This window comes from Spermophilus citellus, assembly GCF_964194105.1.
Source record: "Spermophilus citellus genome assembly, chromosome: 12".
NCBI lineage: Eukaryota > Metazoa > Chordata > Mammalia > Rodentia > Sciuridae > Spermophilus > Spermophilus citellus.
In genome coordinates this window covers 102,343,950-102,363,700 of record NC_138198.1, presented here as the reverse complement: position 1 = coordinate 102,363,700, position 19,751 = coordinate 102,343,950, and the positions used below count along the sequence as shown (strand labels likewise).

At 41.8% G+C, this 19,751-nt stretch overlaps 1 protein-coding gene and 1 long non-coding RNA gene across 5 annotated transcripts in view; one reads left to right on the top strand and one right to left on the bottom strand.

Moving 5' to 3' along the window:
- Positions 1–19,751, bottom strand: part of SETBP1 (SET binding protein 1) — a 359,668-nt gene that overhangs the window by 162,102 nt on the left and 177,815 nt on the right. For all 3 annotated transcript variants that reach the window (XM_081263352.1, XM_081263354.1, XM_081263353.1), the window contains exon 3: positions 17,897–17,950. In XM_081263352.1, the coding sequence (XP_081119478.1) occupies positions 17,897–17,950 (54 nt within the window). The remainder of the gene's footprint in view (positions 1–17,896; positions 17,951–19,751) is intronic.
- LOC308631844 lies at positions 7,634–14,219 on the top strand. 2 transcript variants are annotated; one of them, XR_014018351.1, is made up of 3 exons: positions 7,634–7,804; positions 9,968–10,064; positions 13,280–14,219. It is a non-coding gene; the product is annotated as an uncharacterized lncRNA (long non-coding RNA). The 2 variants fall into 2 exon arrangements; XR_014018352.1 differs by having other exon boundaries at positions 13,266–14,219.

Here is a 19,751-nt window from a genome sequence, read left to right as displayed (position 1 = left end):
TGACCCCCTACTGGGATAAGTAAGCCCTGAATGTCCAGGACACTGGTGGCCAGTGCTCATTGTACTTTCTACATGTGCCTTTCCCTGTACTTAGTGATCTGAGAATTTCACTCACTTAGTGCTCATCCTAGAATAATTGACCCTAACTAGTCCTTGCTCCTGGATTCTTGTCCTGACCATCTTCCAGGCCTCTTGATCTCAACTCTTGCACACTCCAGCTTGTTTCCCTACTACTCAGGCTCTAGTTGATAACAGAGGACAGCTTTTATTCCCTGATTATCGATTTGTTTTCTCTACCCTAAGGGTAGGAGTCATCAAGAGGGGAATTCCCAAGCAATCTTGTCCATGCTTAGAATAGCCAGAGAGCTGTAGACCCCTGCTTGGATAAAACAATGTGCCCACCAGGAGATGCAGGCCTTCCCCAGCTGAGATCAATAGCTCCATAGATGAAGCAGAGGTAATTCCTTTGTGTGAATGATTTCTAGCCTTCATAGGAGTGGTCCTCATGGCTTTCTTTATCATCTAACACTTTCTAAAGGTCTACTGGGAGCTAAGCCTGAGTAAAGAATGGAAGTTAAAAAAAAAAAAAAACATTTTGCTATTAGGCACCTATCTTTTATCAGACACTTCACACTGATCATCTCTAATGCTTCCAAAACACTCAAAGGGAATTAATGTTCCCATTTGACAAATGAGAAAACAAACATAAGTTTCTCAAGTTATGACACTAAGAGGAAGAATACAATTTCAGACTCAATTCTATCTATCCCCGAAGTCCAATTTCTTCCCAAATACTACAATGAAATACTTCACTCATTCATTCATTCATTCAGCTGACAAGAGTTCTGAAGAGACTGCTGCAGGCCTGGGCCTCTGCTAAGGTCAGTGTGAGAAGACCCTTCACTAAGAATGGCAAGGTGGCTTTAGAGGACCTCAGTGGGGAAGCCCTTAGAGGGCTTTAGAATGTCATCATCTATGTGTAGCATCAAGCAGAATATATTTTACTCCCTCCTAATTAACCATAAATGTACAATGCATTAACCCATCACAAGAATTAAGTAGTTGCCAAGGGAATGAAGCTCCTAAAGATGAGGTTGTTCTCCTTATTTCTGCTAGGTGATGAAGATTAAGAAAAACTGGATATACCTAAAAGGTAAAATGTTCCTTTTTGTAGAAGGCTCTGTGTAGACCTGTGGGCTAAAGACTCTAAATACCTTCTTGTTGTTTTAAATTAAAAGGAATATAAAAGCAGACTATTTAGGAAAAATCTGCAAGCATGAAATACAAAAAAAAAAAAAAAAAAGAAAAGAAAAAGACAAGAGAAGAGAGGAGCAAAAGGAAAGGAAAAGAAAGGGGAAGACTTCCATCCAAGCCAGTTAAGAAATTTCTTGGATACAGTAAGATTAACTACTCAGTGTCTCAAGTAGTAAATTACTTATTTACTACTGCTTATTCTTAGAAACTTTTTCTTAGAAACTTTCATTTGCATTATTTTTTGTTCCATCTCTGCAGTGATAAAATGGAATGAAAGGAATAGAAAAGGATGAAACATTATAGGTTGAATGAATTTTTAAATATAATTTAAGCACACACACTCCCCATATAAAGAAATGGACATACAGCATGGTCACACTCACCACGAGGTTTAGTCTTTTCTTTGATCCTCTTGAACTCTTACTAGTAATTTAGGATTTAATTATCCTTATTTAAAAATTTTTCCACACGTGGAACTTCTTTGTTGGATCCAAACTACCCAACAGAACAGGTATGTAGCAGAGTTTGGGACATGGCAGGAGAGTTGACTAAGAACTCATGGAAATGAACTGCATGAAATATAACACTCAACAGGAAAACTGAATCCCATTAGGGATTTTAATCCCAGGCTCAGAGTCCAGGGGATCCACTACACCCTTCATGTGTTGCCAAAACCCAGGAATCAGAACACAGTAAAATAGAAAATCCTGAATGATATTGGTATAATCTGGTTCCCAAGGGGTACAGAAGAATATCGCCTCTACGACATGTCACAGGTATGCTGTGAACAAATGATTCTATGGTTCAAAACAGTCCCTTTCTTCAGATACATATGCTTGTTCATTTATTAAGAGATCTGAGAAGACTGATAATGTTCAATATTGTTTTTCACTTAGCTCAGTCTTTGTCCAATGTATTTGATTATAGATCAGTTTCTTTCTAGAAACATTCATAATGTTCCAGGGAATATGGTTTAAAAAATGCTGGTCAAAGCCAATTTACATTTTACTGATAAGGAAACTGAGCCACAGCCTGCAAAGTGAATGTCAATATCATGAGAATCTCAGATGGTAAGCTTTGCCTGACTTAAGTACAAAATGACAAAAATCTCATTGGAATGTATGTGTGTCCATACAAATTAAAACCCAGATGCTATTCTACAGAAACTGTTAATAGGGTCATTTCTGAGTAGGATTTCTGGTGATTTTTTACTGCTTTTATTATTCCAAATTCTTTTTCCAGTCAATACGTATTACCACAGCAGTCAGAAATACATGATAATACATGCAGATTATATTTGTGATATTGTACCTAGGCACTGAACGTATGACACCCTGCGAGACCCAGATTACCCATGTCATTTATTTTTAGAAAAAGTTCTTCGACATGCCAGCAAGGTCCAGAGTAGTAGACCATAAGAAGTTTCATTTGGACAAGAGTATCGTCACTGACACATTTTCCATGTATCATCTTTTGGCAAACAAGTAAATGTTCTCCCAGAGGGCATACTTGTGAATTACTCAGAGTAGCTGGGGGGCAGGGGCAGTTCCAGTTCTCTAATGACCTTTTTCTGGTGTCTCAATCCAAAGTGAGGTTTTAAAAGATAGGACCCAGAATTGAGAGGGGAGACCTTGGTCCCTGAGCTCCTGATGCTGCCTCTGGAAAGGCCTTTTGGGGTTGACTGTCCTCACCTGTGCAAAGGATGCTGGCTTGGAAAGGGTGTCAGAGGAAGGACACAGAGGAGACTGGATTCTGCAGAAATGGGGAGGAATTACATTTACATTGTTTATTGTTCCAGGTAAGTAGCTAGGATCCTTACATGTGCACTTAATCTTTCTTATATCAGGTGAGATGATATTGTTCCCTTCCTTGTACATAGGAGAAAAGTGAGGCTCAAAAAGGTTATCCAGCTGGAACAAGGTCTCAAACCTGGCAATGGTGGAGTCTGAGATGCAGCCTCAGATCTCCCTGGTCTTGTACCTTGCCAAAAGCTTTTCTTACAGTCAATCCTTAAGTAAGTGTTCAGGCTGGGTGCTAACTAGGCACAGGGGAGTGGTTTCATTCCGTTGCTGGGAAATTCTTCCTATGTAAACTAGAAATCTGGCGCCTTTCAACCAATTCCCATTGGTTTTACTTTTACTTTGGGGAGCAATTAGTTTAGAAGCATTTCTAAATTTCTCATATCCATAAAAGAGAAATGTACAGAGATGCCACACGTATTTACAACCAACTTCCCTGTTGTCTCATGTATGAAAGAGCAAAGAACAAAATGGAAAAGAGGTGTAAGAGTCTGAAGACCTTAGTTTTAATCCTGACTGAGTCATGTTACTACTTAACAACTGAAGCTTTTGAGAAAAATTCCTTAATCTGCCTCAACCTCTCCTTTTTCTTCTGTAAAATGGAGTTCATTATGCAAATATTTCACCTGTTGTTGGGGCTCACCAAGTATAAGAACACATTTAAAACTGCCTCATAAATGTAAGTTGCTTTTATTGTTTCTCACCTAGTATATGGGTTAATCACGTAACTAATTGTTTCACATATGCAAGGCATAAAATGCCTCATAATATGTGTTCTTGGCAGTAGGATTTGGTAGAGGGTCCTGTAGCTAGTGTAGATGACTGAGTCTGCTGACACATAACCTGACTAACTATTCTAGACTGGTTCATGTTTATGAAAAGTAAAATCACTACGAATATCCCAAAGGCCAGGGTTTCTCATATGCCTTGTATTTATACATGTATTTATTTTCAAGACATTGTAGAGGAAGATGGAGGAAGAGTATTGGTGCAAGAGGAGAGTTTATTTCATGAAGGCTGAGCCATGCCAATGCCTCTAATACTGGTCAGTTCCCAGGAGGGCAGACACATGATCTCATCTCATTGAGATTACATTTGAAGAATTATATCTAGATCTTCCCACGCGTGGTGCAGCCTATGTCAGTAAGTCAGAGCTGTCCTCTGGGTTCACATGTGAACAAATGAACCTCCCCACAGACAAGATCACTGAATATTTTCCAATTCATGCTGATGAGAAGGCCAGATGTAGCAGTTCCCTATCTGCCACCGGCTATGGAGTCACTGATTCTGGGTGCATATGGCATCATTTATGCCCTCACCTCCATTCAATGTGTTATGTTATCTCATGGTTTCTGAGGGCCTTTCCTGTCCCTGGGGGTGTGCATGAGATGAGCTCTGCCTCTTATCTGAGAGTCAGGAACATTATCTGAACAGCTGCCGGCTGTGGAAAGACTGGTGTCAAAACAAAAGCACTGGTTGAAATACTATTTTTATGAGAAACAAACACAAGTGCGGGCACATGCATGTACGTGCACACACACCCACCCACACACCCACCCACACACAGACACACACACATGTTCATGGAATGAATGATCTGAAAGGCTGCTGAAGCCCACACTACAAGCTCTTGCCATGCTAACCTGATGTTCTATGACCTATGCTGCCCTCCCTGTCTGATGATCTGCCTGCCCCCCATCCTGGACTTGTGGGCAAGGAGCCTTCTGCAGCAGCTTGGAGAGGGAGGGCTTGGGGTGTCCGTGAGCCAGTCACTTGGAGGCACTGGAGGCTGCCTTTGAGTTGGAAGAATCCTTTCCTCAGCAGGCAAAGTGGCCTTTATCGCTGGTATGAAGGAGGAAGGGGCAGGTGAAAAAAAAAGCAATGACACAAAGGTTGCTTGTCACTAGGCAGAGGAAGAGAAGAGCTTCCCATTCTCCTCCAGGCTCTGGCCTCAGATGACAGCTGAGCATAAGTGGAATCAAATCAGCTTTTAGCTCTTCGTCGGCACCCCCAGAATCCATGATATAGCTTCCACTCGAGCTGTCAGTCAGGCCCAAGCACTCAGTAAATGCCCATGATTAGCGCCTTCCTCAATTGGGAGTGTAAATGGAGATTCGTAGCTCACTCAAAGTAGCTGGAGCTGCACACCCATTATTTCTACAGAGCCAAATGTAAACAGAAAATGAATGTTTCTGCACACTCTCCCAAGTTTTATTTCCTCTACTAAAATGCTGCCGGTGGGGGAATGGATCTCTTTTGCTCTTATGATCGATTTCCATATTTGAAATGATCTATATGTTTGACATTCCACCAAATGATTCTCAAAGGGAGACAATGAAAGCCCCCTTACCCCCGTTTGTCAGTATTTAAGGCTTAATGAACTCTTGGCGAGTTCTCTCCTCCCAGAGCTGTGTGTTTATTATTGCTGCTTAATAGTGATCTGTCCAATGCTCCAACGTGCCAGGAAGCCTTGCTCATAACCAAAAATAGATAGTAACTAGCTGGTTAATCTACAGAGAGGTTTTTCTGGAGATTGCCACATTCACTAAGAACTACCAAACCCAGCTGTGCTCTTTATATTTAAATCCCAGCCATTCTCCAATGAGAGGGAGCACGGGGTCCAGCCTGCCCCTGCCTCCATCTCAAAATAATCTCCCTCAGCTGTGCACGAATCTGGACCCAGAGAAGGACATTCAGAGCTCTAAGCCTTTGGGTGCAAAAGATTCTCTACAAATGCACATTCAGAGTAAACAAAACCCATCAGGCCCCTGCTAGAGTCCGACGCCTGATTGCGCTAAACACATCACGCTGGAATCTGCAATTGGCAAAGTAATTGGCGTTATTACAGCTGATGGGGAATTTCTGATGCTGCCCGAGCTCTCTTTTGAAATAATACTCAGCCATTTAATTTGTCCAGCTCTCGTTTAGCTGATTGCTCTTTTCTGCTGGAGTTTATCAAGAATGAAGCACGCTGCCTCTCTAGACGCCTGCAGGCTGAGATTTCACAGGCCTTTCTTGCTGGAACATCACCCCCTCCTCATGCCCACCCTCTGCCGTAGGCCACTGTTCACAAGATGCCAATAATGCAATAGGTGCCAGGTAGGTGAATCCAACTGATTGAGTTCAAAGCCATCTACATTGGGTTATAATATCCAGCAGGAACTGAAGTTTTACTATGAAATCATTGTGAAAGGCAAATAAACCTTCAAATATTTGATTGTCCCTGAAAAGGCTCACAAAACTTTTTTTTTAGTTCCAAAAAATAAGAGAAGTCATAGAAGATCTCTTCAGTGTAATCCCAAGGCCAGATGAAATTAACAAAGTTGCAGAATTTGTATGCATGCATTTTTATTAAGGAGTCTTATAGACTTTGGGCACACACACAGCCTTAGAATGGGGTCCACCAATAATTATCAATCATCTGCTCTTTTGCTAGAAGCGCACAGACTCTTCTTTACGCAATGCTCATCCTCCATTCCCCTTTTGGTATTTTTGTTCCTCCCCAGATCAAGGGTGGGAAAGCCAAATTTAGCCAGCCAGCTGTGTTTTCTCACAATTTGGATAAGGCTGGTATCTGGGCACAGACCTTTCTTTTTCCCATCAGCCAGCTACTTGCCCTGTCAGCACGTCAGCAATGGACTGCGTGCTGGAAACAGGAGTCTGTAGGTCAGCATGGCTGTGTTTTGCAGGTGCCATGTCATTCAAATAGTCCATTAAATCCAGACCCCACATGTTCCTGGAATCATCTCTTGTTCTTTTTTTTTTTTTTAAATGAATTTAGGGGTGGGAAAACGCATTGCATAGAATCCTAAAAAGTTCCCATACCCTAACATGACCTTCCTGGGAAGGGCCCATTCTGATGCCCTTTGGTACAGTTCAGCACTGATGTTTCTGGGCAATAAATCACTTTTTCTGATTTTTGTTCTGAATATTCACCAGAAATATTCTGAGGATCACTGTTGGAATAAGGCAATGCTCTGGTGGCAGAAAAAGCTCTTCATACATTTGTGAAAATCATTTTTAATACTTTATAGCATTTTAAAATACTTTTCTAGCTATTCTCATCCAGGAGTAAAAGATAAAGGGTTAATTTCCAAAGTACCCCAGGAGGTCAAGGAGGAAGCAATCAATGAGGGTGCCTGTGGGTGCTCTCCTCTTCCTGCCCAACAATGCCTATCTAGTTGTTAGCCTGTTCTCTGTTCTTGTCTGTCTCTGTCCTATTTTTCTCCTGGTGTCATTTTCCCAGGGCCCTGTTGTCTGCCGTTGCTCACTTCAAATGGCAAGTGACACAAACAGACTTGTGAAAGGGCAGATGGATTTAGACTTTGTTTTCAGTTTGTGGCTTTTGGGGTTTTTCCCCTCTTGGGAAATCCCAAACTCTAATCAATATTGCTTGGAAAACTGCAATCTGTGATCTAACCAACTCCAACAGGCCACAATCAATTTCAATTATGTAACTTATAAGAGTACTAAGAATTACAGTGCACATTTATGGAGTGCTTACACATGTCAGATGCTGTTCCAAGGGCCTATCCTTTTAATCCTCCTCAAAATCCCATGAGGTAGGTATCCTTGTTCTATTAAAGAGGACCCTGAGCTATGTCAAAGTCAAACAACTTTACGGAGGTCACATAACCAGGATAGCACAAAGTTGTGATCCAAAATTATCAGTTTGGGTCCAGAATTGGTGCTCTCAAAGACTGAACTATGAAGCAATGGGAAATGTTCTCTGTGCTCAAGAGAACAGCAAGGTGGGAGAGATTTATGTTTTGTTACTAACCAAGCATCAATTTTTACTATTTATAGTAGTAAGGATTATGAGAACGTCACTCAGATTTCTTCTGTTCTGTGTAGCATTGGCTTGGGTCACCTGCTGCAAACATGGGTCCTGCCAGAAGCTCTGAGAAACATTTTTAGGAAGGTAGGGGAGATAAAAGGAAAATCAAGTGCAGAACCGGTGAGGGTGAGGAAGAGGGTGGCAATTCTCAGGGAAATAACAGAATTGTTTGTAGACGGAACACAGACTCCCAACAAGCTAGCAGATGGCTGGAGGAAGCTGCTTGAGATCTTCAAGCTGTTCAACGAGGAGGTCCCTCTCCTGCATCTGTCCTCTGACACCCCTCAATCGGTTCTTTTGTTTGGTAGAAGATAGAGGAGAGGGATTGAATAGGTGGATAGGAGGACAAGAGGGTGGAAGGGTCAGCCATGCAGTAGGGTTAGACAGAATTTCAAAACTGAGTTGCTTATTTGCCGGAGAAGTGAGCCTTGTACTGTTTCTATGGTAGGTTTGGGACCATCTGGCTGAAGGAATTACAAAGATATCTTTTCTTCAGGCCTAATGCTGTTTTTATTCCCCACCCACCTTAGTACTGGGGATGGAATCTAGGGCCTAGTGTGTGCTAGGCAAGTGCTCTACCACTGAGTCACATCTAAAGGTAAATCTGCATTTACTCTATACCAGTCATTCTTGGACCTTGACATATAGAGAGCAAAGTCACCCATCACACTAAAATTTCAGGCACAGGAAAATATGATCCAGGCCTAAATGAAGAGAATTACAGAAGAAAGTATAAGAAGTTCAAATATAAGTCCCTTTGCCAAAAGGACTGAAGAAGAAAACAAGAACAGAGGGGCCAGAAACAAGTAGACAGTGGAAAGAGTCATAGAATAATTAAGGCTTTGGAGTCTCAAGGGGTCACAAAAATCACTAAATCCTATATCCTTGTTGCTAAGGTTTTATGTTTGTTTTTGTTTTGCAGAGGAGAAAGCTAGAGTTGAAAGTGAGTGTTCTCCGATGTTAATTCTTATTGGTTGGCCTCACCTTCTTTCTATTTCTATGCTGAAAAGTTGAGTTTAAATCAGATTTTGAAAGTCTACATCATATTTAAATGTACTAGTAGAGATAACTTATATTGATTTCTTTGATAAAGTGGAAAAACATCTCTGCATATGAATCACTCCCTTCTCTTCCAACCACCCACCTGCCATTTATCAATTTTCCTGCATGTGAGCATCAGCATGAAGTTAGGCCTACCTGCACAAGACCCTCAGATGATCAGAATGTCTTGGGTGTAAGAAGCAAAATATTCACTGAAGTCAAAAGAGATTTACTATCCCAGGAGAGCTTATTAATACTTAAGAATATTCCACTGAAATGTCACATTCACTGGAAAACATCCAGAGAACTTCTCTTTGGGACCAAATGCCAATTCTGTTTTTTTAAAAAAATCCACTAAAAAAACTGTCAAGACAGGCAGTGCAAAAAGTGTATATCTGGAGAATGAAATTGGATTTCATATAAGAAAATTAATAGTGCTAGTTTGGGTTTCAGTGAGAAGTGAGTGTATGCACATGAGAAAATATTTTTGTTAAAACTACTCTGTTAGGGGGCTGGGATTGTGGCTCCATGGCAGAACCCTTGCCTCACATGTATGAGGCACTGGGTTTGATCCTTAGCATCACTTAAAAATAAATAAATAAAATAAAGGTACTGTGTCCATCAAAACTAAATATATATTTATTAGCATCGTAGATATAATTGAATGGGTTGTTTAAGGAATTATGTGAAGAAAGCCATGTTTAGCATAGGTATCCTAAAAGTGGCAGTAAAGATATATTTACTGGTAGAATTATTTTTTTAAAGAAGGAAAACTTTAACAATATGAATCTTCAATATAGGCTCACAGAAGAAAAAGACAAAAGAAATAGTCCAAACCCCATTCCTGTATTAAAACTAGAAAAGCCCAACACTGGATAACTAGAACAGAGATTCTCAAATGATCTTGGGTGAAAGACCAGATTTTTATTCCAATGCATATTTTGTATGAATGTTTTAGTTAAAGGCTAAACTGTCACATGCTTGGGTATCTTGACAACATCAAATTGCTATGACAGATTTTAATCTCTTTCTCTAGTTGCCAGATGTATGTCATGGCCAACCAATGGCAGACACTTGACAGCCACCCTGGTTTGCAGCTCATTTTCTGTATATAATTGAACAAGATACCAAAGGTAGGTGGCACAGATGATCAAAGGTAAGATAAAAGGTCTTAGCTAGGGGGGTTCATGGGATAGACCTCGTTTTAAGAGACACAGCAGTAGGTGACATTGGCCACTTACATGCATTCTCTTTCTGGGATAGTGTCATAAAGTTGAATCTTTTCATGAATATCTTTTAGACCCAGAAAGAATGTTATGAGAACAACTGGAGGAGACCCTAGATTTAAACATCCTCACTGGCTTGTTTACGATCTTGGGCAAATCTCACTGGGTGAATGAAAATAGCAGGGGATGGGCACAGGTATGGAGTTTATGAAACCCATGTAGCCATACTTCCTATGTCAGACCACAGGGCTGCTATGGAGATTGGATTCCAGGGGCAAATGAAGCCACAGCACACTCCTGGCATAGGGATCACCTGGCACAGGGATCACTCTTTGAATGGGAAGTCCTCCCTCTGCTTTCCTCTTCCACACTTCCTTTCTGTTTCAGTCTTTATCCAGAAAATGAGGAGCCCAATTTAAACCCTGGAAAGCTTCTGAAAATACCATTTTCTAGACCCCATCCAGAGCAATCCAAGCTAAACCCCTGGGGTTAGGCCTGGGCTACTCTAAATTTCACAAGCTCCCCTGATAATTCCTTTCTGCAGCTGAGGTATCCTTCAGTTTTCGAATGCAGGGAGCAAGGTGGTGAGAAGAAACAAGGAAGCACTGGGAGAAGCCCTTGCTTCTGCACTGCCTGAATTGGGAATGGTTCTTCCCAAATGCTTGGGACTATCAAGTAGTGAATTCAAGACAAGCCATCTTTGTGGCTGGATGTCTTGCACCATCTACTTCTGTCTCAATTTAAGTTTCCTCCTTGGTAGATGGGGCAGCCACCACCACCATGACTCTCCCTATAAGAGTCTGGGAAAGAAAGGGATGAGAAATTCTTTGCCAAGATAAGAGTCTGAAATGCTCTGCAGCAATTTTCTGTATTAGTATAAGTAAGATGTAGAATTTGCTTTTTCTTAGAGTCTGAAAACACAATGTAATATGCAAAAAGGAAGATGGAGCTGTTTGTCTTGGTTCTACCAAAGCTCAGGCAGGATTTGACTTATCTTAACCATGGAGCTGAAGTCTAATATATGGTGGCAGATCATAAGTGGTTCAGACATTGGAGCCAGAGTCCTGGGTTCAAATCCCACTTCTGCCACTTTTAGGCTTAGTGGCCTTAACTTATCTGGGCTTTCCTGATCTTTCTTATAAAATGGGGCTGTTGTAATTAACTGGTTTACAAAGGACATATGAGGATTGAATGAGTGGGTGTATGAAGAATTCAAAAAATACCTTCTGGCCCACTGTACCTTTGCAGTGAGGCCTTGGCATGAGCATATTCAAGCAAAGGCAGTATGAACACATACTAACACTCACTTCAGTTGAGTCCAAAAGGTACAGGAAACTCCAGAGTTACCATCTTTATAGCTGTTGGAACTGAACTTAGAGGAGACTGATGATGTCCACTTAGGATAAAATCAAAGAATGGTGATATGCTGCTCGGAAAAACATGATCAACCCTAAAAGAATAAGAAAGCTGGTCCCTCTGGGATATAATGCTAAAAGGAGAACCTCTCAGAAGACTGTACCTCCCCAGCTGCATCTGCTACTTCTCCGTGTGGGAGCACCTCTGCAGCAAACAAAAATACGAGATACAAAAATGGAGGCTTGGCTCCTGCCATGGCTCCTGCCATGGCTTTGGCCTTCATTTTTGTTGGGAAATGATCATAGCTGGGGTTTCTTTCTACTCAGAAACTCTAGGCATACCTTCCTAATAAAAGCTTCTCTTCACAGAATCTCTGGGAGTTCTGTAATTAAAATTTCTGTGTGAAGACGCATGGAGCCAGGATTTGCTGCAGGTGGTTGTGTCTCCTGGTGATCACTGAGTAGGATGGACCATGAGGCCTGAGGAGAATGGAGTAAGGGTTCATCTGGGGAAGACAATGTCCTTCTCCTTTGGATGCTGGGTTATAATCATTCTTAACTCAGGAGTGAACAGTGCCCTTCTTCTGCACCCTGGTTTGGGCTAACAGCATCTCCATTTCTCCATCCAGGCAAGAAGTCCCTGGCTCAACTAATCCCATCTCCAGATCTCATATTCCTTCTCTTGGCAGCATCTTCAACATCATAGTCAGTTTCAGTCCCTATATTTTCCCCTATGGACCAATGGCAAAGCCTTAGGGATGGGCCCCCTCTTCATCTCATTACACCAACCACCAACAAAGTGGTCTCCTGGTGTTACATTTCTGACTCTTGCCTGTTCTCAGACTTTCAATGGCTGAAGTATGACTCCCACTGTTCTTCAGTTGAATGCAAATTCCAACCTATGGATCCTGATTCAAAACAATTGTAAAATGGTGGGTTGAGATAATCTGAAAAATCTGAATATGGACTGGGTATGAGAACATACTAAGGAATTGTTGATTTTGATAAGAGTGATGATGGCGTATACAGGTTTAAAGAAAGAGATAAATCAATCAATCACTTATTGGTTTAGATAAGCTTACTCAAGTATTTAATCCCACTGTTCTTCAGTTGAATGCAAATTCCAACCTATGGATCCTGATTCAAAACAATTGTAAAATGGTGGGTTGAGATAATCTGAAAAATCTGAATATGGACTGGGTATGAGAACATACTAAGGAATTGTTGATTTTGATAAGAGTGATGATGGCGTATACAGGTTTAAAGAAAGAGATAAATCAATCAATCACTTATTGGTTTAGATAAGCTTACTCAAGTATTTAATTGAGTACAGTGGCATGATGCCTGAGATTTGTTTGAAAATACTCCATCCAAAAAAGTAAATTATAAACCAAAGTAACTGGGAATGGAGATGAAATAAGATGGGCAAGATGGTATTGGTTATTGAAGCTGGCCCTGTGGTATGGAGTCAGTTCATTTGACAAGGACTTTGTGAACTGGTAATTAAACCACTGTTAGCTTAAAAATTGGTCATGACAGGAACATGTACACCACAAAAGTCAAAAAGTGCTACCCAAGTGGGCTTTTGTAGCAGCATTCTATTGAAGTTGGATAGTAGATATATGGATATACTTTATTTTCATGCCTACTTTTGTGCATATTTGAAAACTTCAATAATATTTATTTACTTTTTGAAGTTAAACTACTTTTCCAGGCTCTAATATCTGCAATTTGGCTCCATTGTAATTTCCAGGTTATTTCCCACAGGGCTCCTCTGAGGCAGACAAGTCTTCTGAATACACCCAGGCACTGCCACCCTTGTTGTGACCTTCATCCAGGCCTCCCCTGCTCTAGAAGAAGTTCACCATCTCCATTCTCACCTGTCCTGGCCCAGGTGCATGCATTTCTGCTTAGAAGTCTCCCACACTTGCTCCATACAGATAAAATTTCTCCTTCATCTGAAATTTTGAATTAACTTAACTGGTACTACTCTCATGGATGGAATAATTAAACTTGTTGTACATGCCAGGCCTCCTACTAAGTTGCTCTTACATGCATTGTCTGACTGAATCTGCACAACAATCAATGAGATAAGCCACACAACAGTTTTGCTTAATAAGAAAATTGAGGATCATAGTCATTAGATAGCTTTCCCAGGGTCACAAAGTTGACACTGGTGCCAGAATGTTCCAGAACTGTCAACTGGTAGGGAAGGGTCTGTGCACAGCAGGGAGTCCCACACAAAGGTATGGCCTGAATACTTGTTGAATAAAATGGCAACTCAGTGACTGAGAGCCTTGTTTTCTCTACACTGGAAATGTTTTCCTGTATATCACACTTTATTCTCTCCTCACCTTTCACATCAATGTACCCTTGGCCATAATTAACAACTAACATTTTAGAAACTCATTAAAAATGGCTACCCTTCACAGACTGCTCTCACACTTGTCCCATCCTTGAAGTACTAGTCCATTTTTCATCTCCTCTGAGATGAAAGGAAGTTTACATAGCAGGGAATACCGAGAATTTTAGCCCAGTCTCTCTTTTGTAGGGGATGCTTCTCCATAAGGCCACTTTTCCAACACTATGGCTGGGCACAGGGAGCCTGCAACTGATTGGTCCCCATGCTGGTTATTTCTTTATCATACCCCCACCCAGGGCCCTCATCAGCATGTGCAGAAGTTGGTGGGCCATCTACTACAAAGTTTCAGGAACCTTCACATCTCTGTAGGAACCAAGAAATAAAAAAACAAAACAAAAAAAAAAAAAATTAAAAAGTGAATTCCAAGAAGCTTTGCATGTTATTTATATCCTAGATCAGGGCACAGGGTGCTAGCCTCTGCTTGGATGCTCCTCGAGATCTCAGCCTGCAAAAGGCAAATGAGAAGGGAGTATAAATAAATGATGGTATTGGTAACTAGTACAAGAATAGCCAGTTGCTAGGTGACTTTCCAGGGACATGGGAAGCATGCAAACAAACAAAAAAGAAGGTAATAAAAAAGCATACAAAATATGGCACCAATTTTAAAAATCTGATAGGTTTATATGTCTAGGCAGAACTAAGTGGGAAGATTATAACCCCAAAATGCCATCATCTGTGTTCCTGGGGTGGAATAAGAGATTTGCTTGTATGGTATTTGCTGTATTCTAAGCTTCTACAGTGAACACTTAGAGCTTTTAGGTTAGGGGTCAAGGAATACATGAAAGAGGAGGAGAAAACTTATACTAAAGAGACATGGATGCCAGCTCTTATTCTTCTTGGTGGTGGAGAGGAAGGGTCCAACAAAAGGAGAAGAGGGTCCTCGCTTCCAATTACCCAAAGGCTAGAAGGGAGAGGAATCAAGTGTGTCTGTTGCATCAAAAGGCAAGAACAAGATGTTAGAAGATAAAAGGAGTTATGTTTTGGGTGGGTAAACCAAACAAGAGAGAAAAGTCAGGGTGGTTTAAGTGTGAATTTCGGAAGCTTGTACATTTGGGCTTTGAAAACTTGCTGAGAACATTATCACCTCCCTGTCATGGCCTGACTCTAGGAAACAGCTGTAGCCTGTGGCCCAGAGGACAAGCTCATCACCTCTGGGAAGACCGCCCACCACCACCATACAGTAGCTTAGACAGTGTGGCCTCTCAGGCCCCACCTGCAAAGTCATGTGTTCCTTTCTATGACAGAGCATGCTGCCTTTGGAAATCAATAAGGAAAGGAAGGAAGGCAGATCTTCACTTCTCTACCCTCCTCTGCTCTATCTGGAAGCTAAGAGTACAGGGACAAAACAGACAAAACAGCCCAGCCCAATACAGATGCTACTTTCACACTTTCAAAGTCATCAAAGACTAGTGAAGAAATCATAACTATCTTCTTAAAGTGGTTTGCAACACCAACAAGCAAACAAAACAGGCATCAAAGGAAGAACAAAACCCATCTACACTCCAGTGATAAGTGTGGACCATGAAAGAAGGCTGAAAGGCTAGTCACAGTCATCTCAGGGAGGGTTCCTCCTGAGTCCCTCCTGATAGCCAGTGACAGGTCCTGCAAGAAACATGCCCATGAATTATTGCAGGCATGAGGATGCATGGGGCTGTTTTCATCTGAAACCCAGAGAAAGAAAGGGAAAAATAACAACAAAAGCCAACAATTTGGTGCAGTGTGGTTGGAGGGGCAGCCCAAACCATGTGGGCAGCTTTGTTTCTATTTGGAAAAGCACCCAAAGGGTGGTGTTGACTTGGGTCACATCCAAGTGGTTTTGACTTAGGAAAAACACTGGAGCATTAACTTTGATCTGGGCATTTGATCTGGGCATTACATGCTGGCCACAAGGTTCCTAGGACTTCCTGGCCTCAGAACCAGGCATTCTGAGAGTGAAAAATACACATGGATGCTTCCAAGCTCAGGGAGATGATATACAGATGGAATAATGTGAAAGGGCTGAGCAGAACCAGGGTACTGGAAACTCTGGGATGCATGTCAGGGAGTGTGGAAACTGTCCTTCCAGGATCCTGCCTGCAAAAATGACAGATGAGTCTCAAACATGTCAAATTTTCTCTTCACTTAATAGTTCACGTTAAATCTAATATCTAATGACATATGTAAATGAACATGAGAGAACAGCACCCCAGGAAGAAGCCATGCCCTCCCCTGATGTTCACATATTCACATACACACATGCATGCACCTTCTGTAAACTCAGTCTGCACTATGTACCTTTCCAAGCAGCAAAACAGTATCCCCTTTCCAATGAATTTTCAGACAAAAATTAAAAAGACATCTTCAGCTGGGATGCCAGTGGATATGCATGGAGGTGTGGGGGAGCATGGGATGTGGGCAAATGTTGATTTTCTTCTGCTTTAGCTTCACATTCCCTTAGGTCCACTAGAATAGGTACTTTAAATACCAGTTTTCAGTGACTGGCAGAAAGGCTCACTTGCCATCTATTTCTCCAAACTCCCAGCATCTCTGACAGACGATCCACAGACTCTGATGGGGACACTCCACACTGGCACAGGCGTCTAGTTTTTTACTTTCACTAATGGTCCCTGATTTCGCTATTCTTCTTCCTCCAGCCTCTCACGGTCCACTCTGTGTCCTTGCTCCCTCCCTCCATGTGATCTAGGGATACTTCCCTTAAGGGCTTTGTCCTCAGTGGAAGGGCACTTAGAGGAAGGAACCCACAAGGGAGAAAGAAGCACAGTGAGGGCACCAGTATTCTTGCATGTGAAACATGTTTTTTTTTTTTTTTTTTAAGAGAGAGAGAGAGTGGGGGGGGGGAGAGAGAGAGAGAGAGAGAGAGAGAGAGAGAGAGAGAGAGAGAGAGAGAGAGAGAGAATTTTTAATATTTATTTTTTAGTTCTCGGCGGACACAACATCTTTGTTTGTATGTGGTGCTGAGGATCGACCCCGGGCCGCATGCATGCCAGGTGAGCGCTTGAGCCACATCCCCAGCCCGGTGAAACATGTTTAAAGAAGAAAACATGCCAAATACATGAAACTCTTGCTATTAACAAATTGCGTGCCCTACCTGAGAAGTATGCCAGCATGGGCTGTGAAGACTTTTCTACCAAGGCAGAGCACTATATGATCATAAGGCAAGCACTCTATTGGGGTGAGGGCAAGTTTCATAAGGAAAAGGGACAGGGCCTGAGCACCAAAGCCATGGTTTTTACGGGATTGACCTTTCTATTATGCTGTATTTACACAGTCCCCTCTTCAGGAGGGGACTGGAGCTTCTGTGTGTCTGGTCTCTCTGTGTGTGTGTAGACAATGACTCTCCTTCCAGAGACAGAGAGGATGATTTCCTATTTTCTCCTCTGCTAAGCAGGTCCCAGAAAGCCTCTGCCTGTACCCTCTTGTGGTTGGCCCATGGTGACCTCCAGACAGCATTCTGACAAGAGATAACAGTGGCCCATTTCCTGATCAAGATCAGCAAAACTCAACTGTCTGCCTCTGCAGGAGTCTGAAAATTAACCTCGCCACCAGACCATGACTGCAAGGCATTTGCACATGAAGATTACAGAAATGTGAATATCCTGTCCAAACAGAAAAATACAGGGGAGGACCCCAGCCCCAGCCCACCCTCTGCCCACTTCAATTCAAGCCTCTCTTAAGCTGGGTAACCTACCACTCAACATGCCAAACATCTTGATGTAAATTTTGTTTTGCTATAAAACACCAAGAGAGCAAGAATAGAATGAAGTTGTTCTGTCCACAGTCGGGTGAGAGAGGAGCTAGAAGGAGTGGAACTACCAGGTCATTCTCACGGTCAACACCTGAAGTCAGAGATGCTGGAGGTCCCAGGTGGACGTTACTATCCTGGAGTCAAGTTCATTCACTCATGACCAAATCACAGAACATTTTACTCACTTAAACTTTGGAAAAGCATCAGGGGAACTCACCTGTGGCTGAAATCCTTTGAGGTCGCTGGCTGCAAGGTCACTGGCTGTGAGGAGCTGGAAAAGAACAAAGGAGTTTTCCTTAATGATACTTCTCACAGTTTGCATACAGCATCCCCAAGACCTGGGCACAGCAGAGCCTGGATCAGAGCTCAAGAAGTATAGCCACTAGAGGTAAAGGTGGTGTTTCCAGGAATCTAGACCGGATGGTCTTCTCTCTGTGTGCCCATCACCTCTCTGATTTCACCTCTCCCTTGCCGCCCTGCCCTCCTTTCCTTGTATGTGCTAACAATTCTGCAAAGGCCTTAAATAAGAACAAGAGCTATGGTTGGACTTCAGGAGAACTACTGGCTCCCTGAAACTGTTTGTTCATATAATTATGTGTGAGTCTATAGATGTATACATTTCCCAAGGGAGAAGGCCCCTGGCTTTACTGCTACTATCAAACTAGTAATACAAGAAGTTAATAATTATGGTTTTAGAGACAAAGACCCATCTTCTCCGGGAAGGATTTTTCTTTCTCTTTTTTAAAATCAGAGCAATTAAAATGACCCTTTCTTCTTTTCATTTACAAGTGACTCAGTTTACCTCAATCCTTGTGCTGCCTGAGATTTTATTTACTATTTAGATGTTCATAACTTATACTTCAAACAATCACATACAACAAACAAGACAGGATAAGAGTCAGGTTTATGCATATTTCCACACTTCTCTGCTTAATCAATGTTGAAGGATAAGGTTAAAATATTTATATTTATATATATACATAAATATTCTCTGTAGTACATGGAACCAGAAAAGCACTCAATAAAACACATGATTGATTAATGAAATAATCACATTCTTTATTATTGCTTTAAAAAAAATGCTGGGAATGGGTGGGATAAAGAGACAAAGGAAAGAAGTTCATTTTGATTGCAGGGGTATGATGGCTAGCTTTGTTAGACTTGGAGAGCATTTCATGAAAACCAGGAAAGATTTCATGTTTTCTGTAACAATATTTTGTTTGATTCAAAAAAGAGAAGGAGCCATGCTCCTCCAGCCTCCAGAAAAACTCAATGGAATTTTTAGCTTCCCTTGGTGACTCTGCCAAAGGTGATACCTAAGTGTAGCTAGAGCTGAGGTAATTTTCTCCACTCACCCTTTCTGTGGGCAGGCATTCTGATAAACAACCAGTTTGTCCCCTCTGATTGTAATTAAACAATCAAGCAACAACCCACTTGGCTACTTGCCTAGGCACTAAGGGAAAACATCATTAGAAGACCCAGCCTCCGTCTTCAAGGGACTTGCAGTTTGGTTAAAGGGTCAGACATGTGCATTTCAATACAAGTAGCATGTAGCAGAGGGCCCGTGTCAAACTTGAAGGATGATACAAAAGAGGTCACGGTAAGGCTGTTGAAGTAAGATGGAATTTGAATTAAGCCTTAAAAATGAAAAGGTGGCAGGAGTTGAAAGAGCACAGGCAGAGCGACAGAGGCTCACCAGTCCCAATACACCAGACTGTGTGTCTATCCAATGCCAGCCACAGCCTCCTCCAGGAGAAATAGGGGCGGGAGTAGGGGACAGGATTTGATGCACAGAGAATGGCCTGGGTCCCTGCACACTGGTTGCTACTTTATATAATTTTTCTTTTTCAATTTTCACAACCCCTTCATGAGACAGAAAGTACCTCCACTTCATGGATGGGGATAATCAAGACTTAGCAAATTAAGTAACATTTGCTAGGTCTCATGTTAGTATGTGTATTTAGGATTTAAATCCCAAACTACACTTTCTCAAAGTTCAGTCTCTTTCATCTATGATAAGATGACTCTAAATTATAGCACATTGGAGACCATTTGTTGAGGGGCTGTGGCAT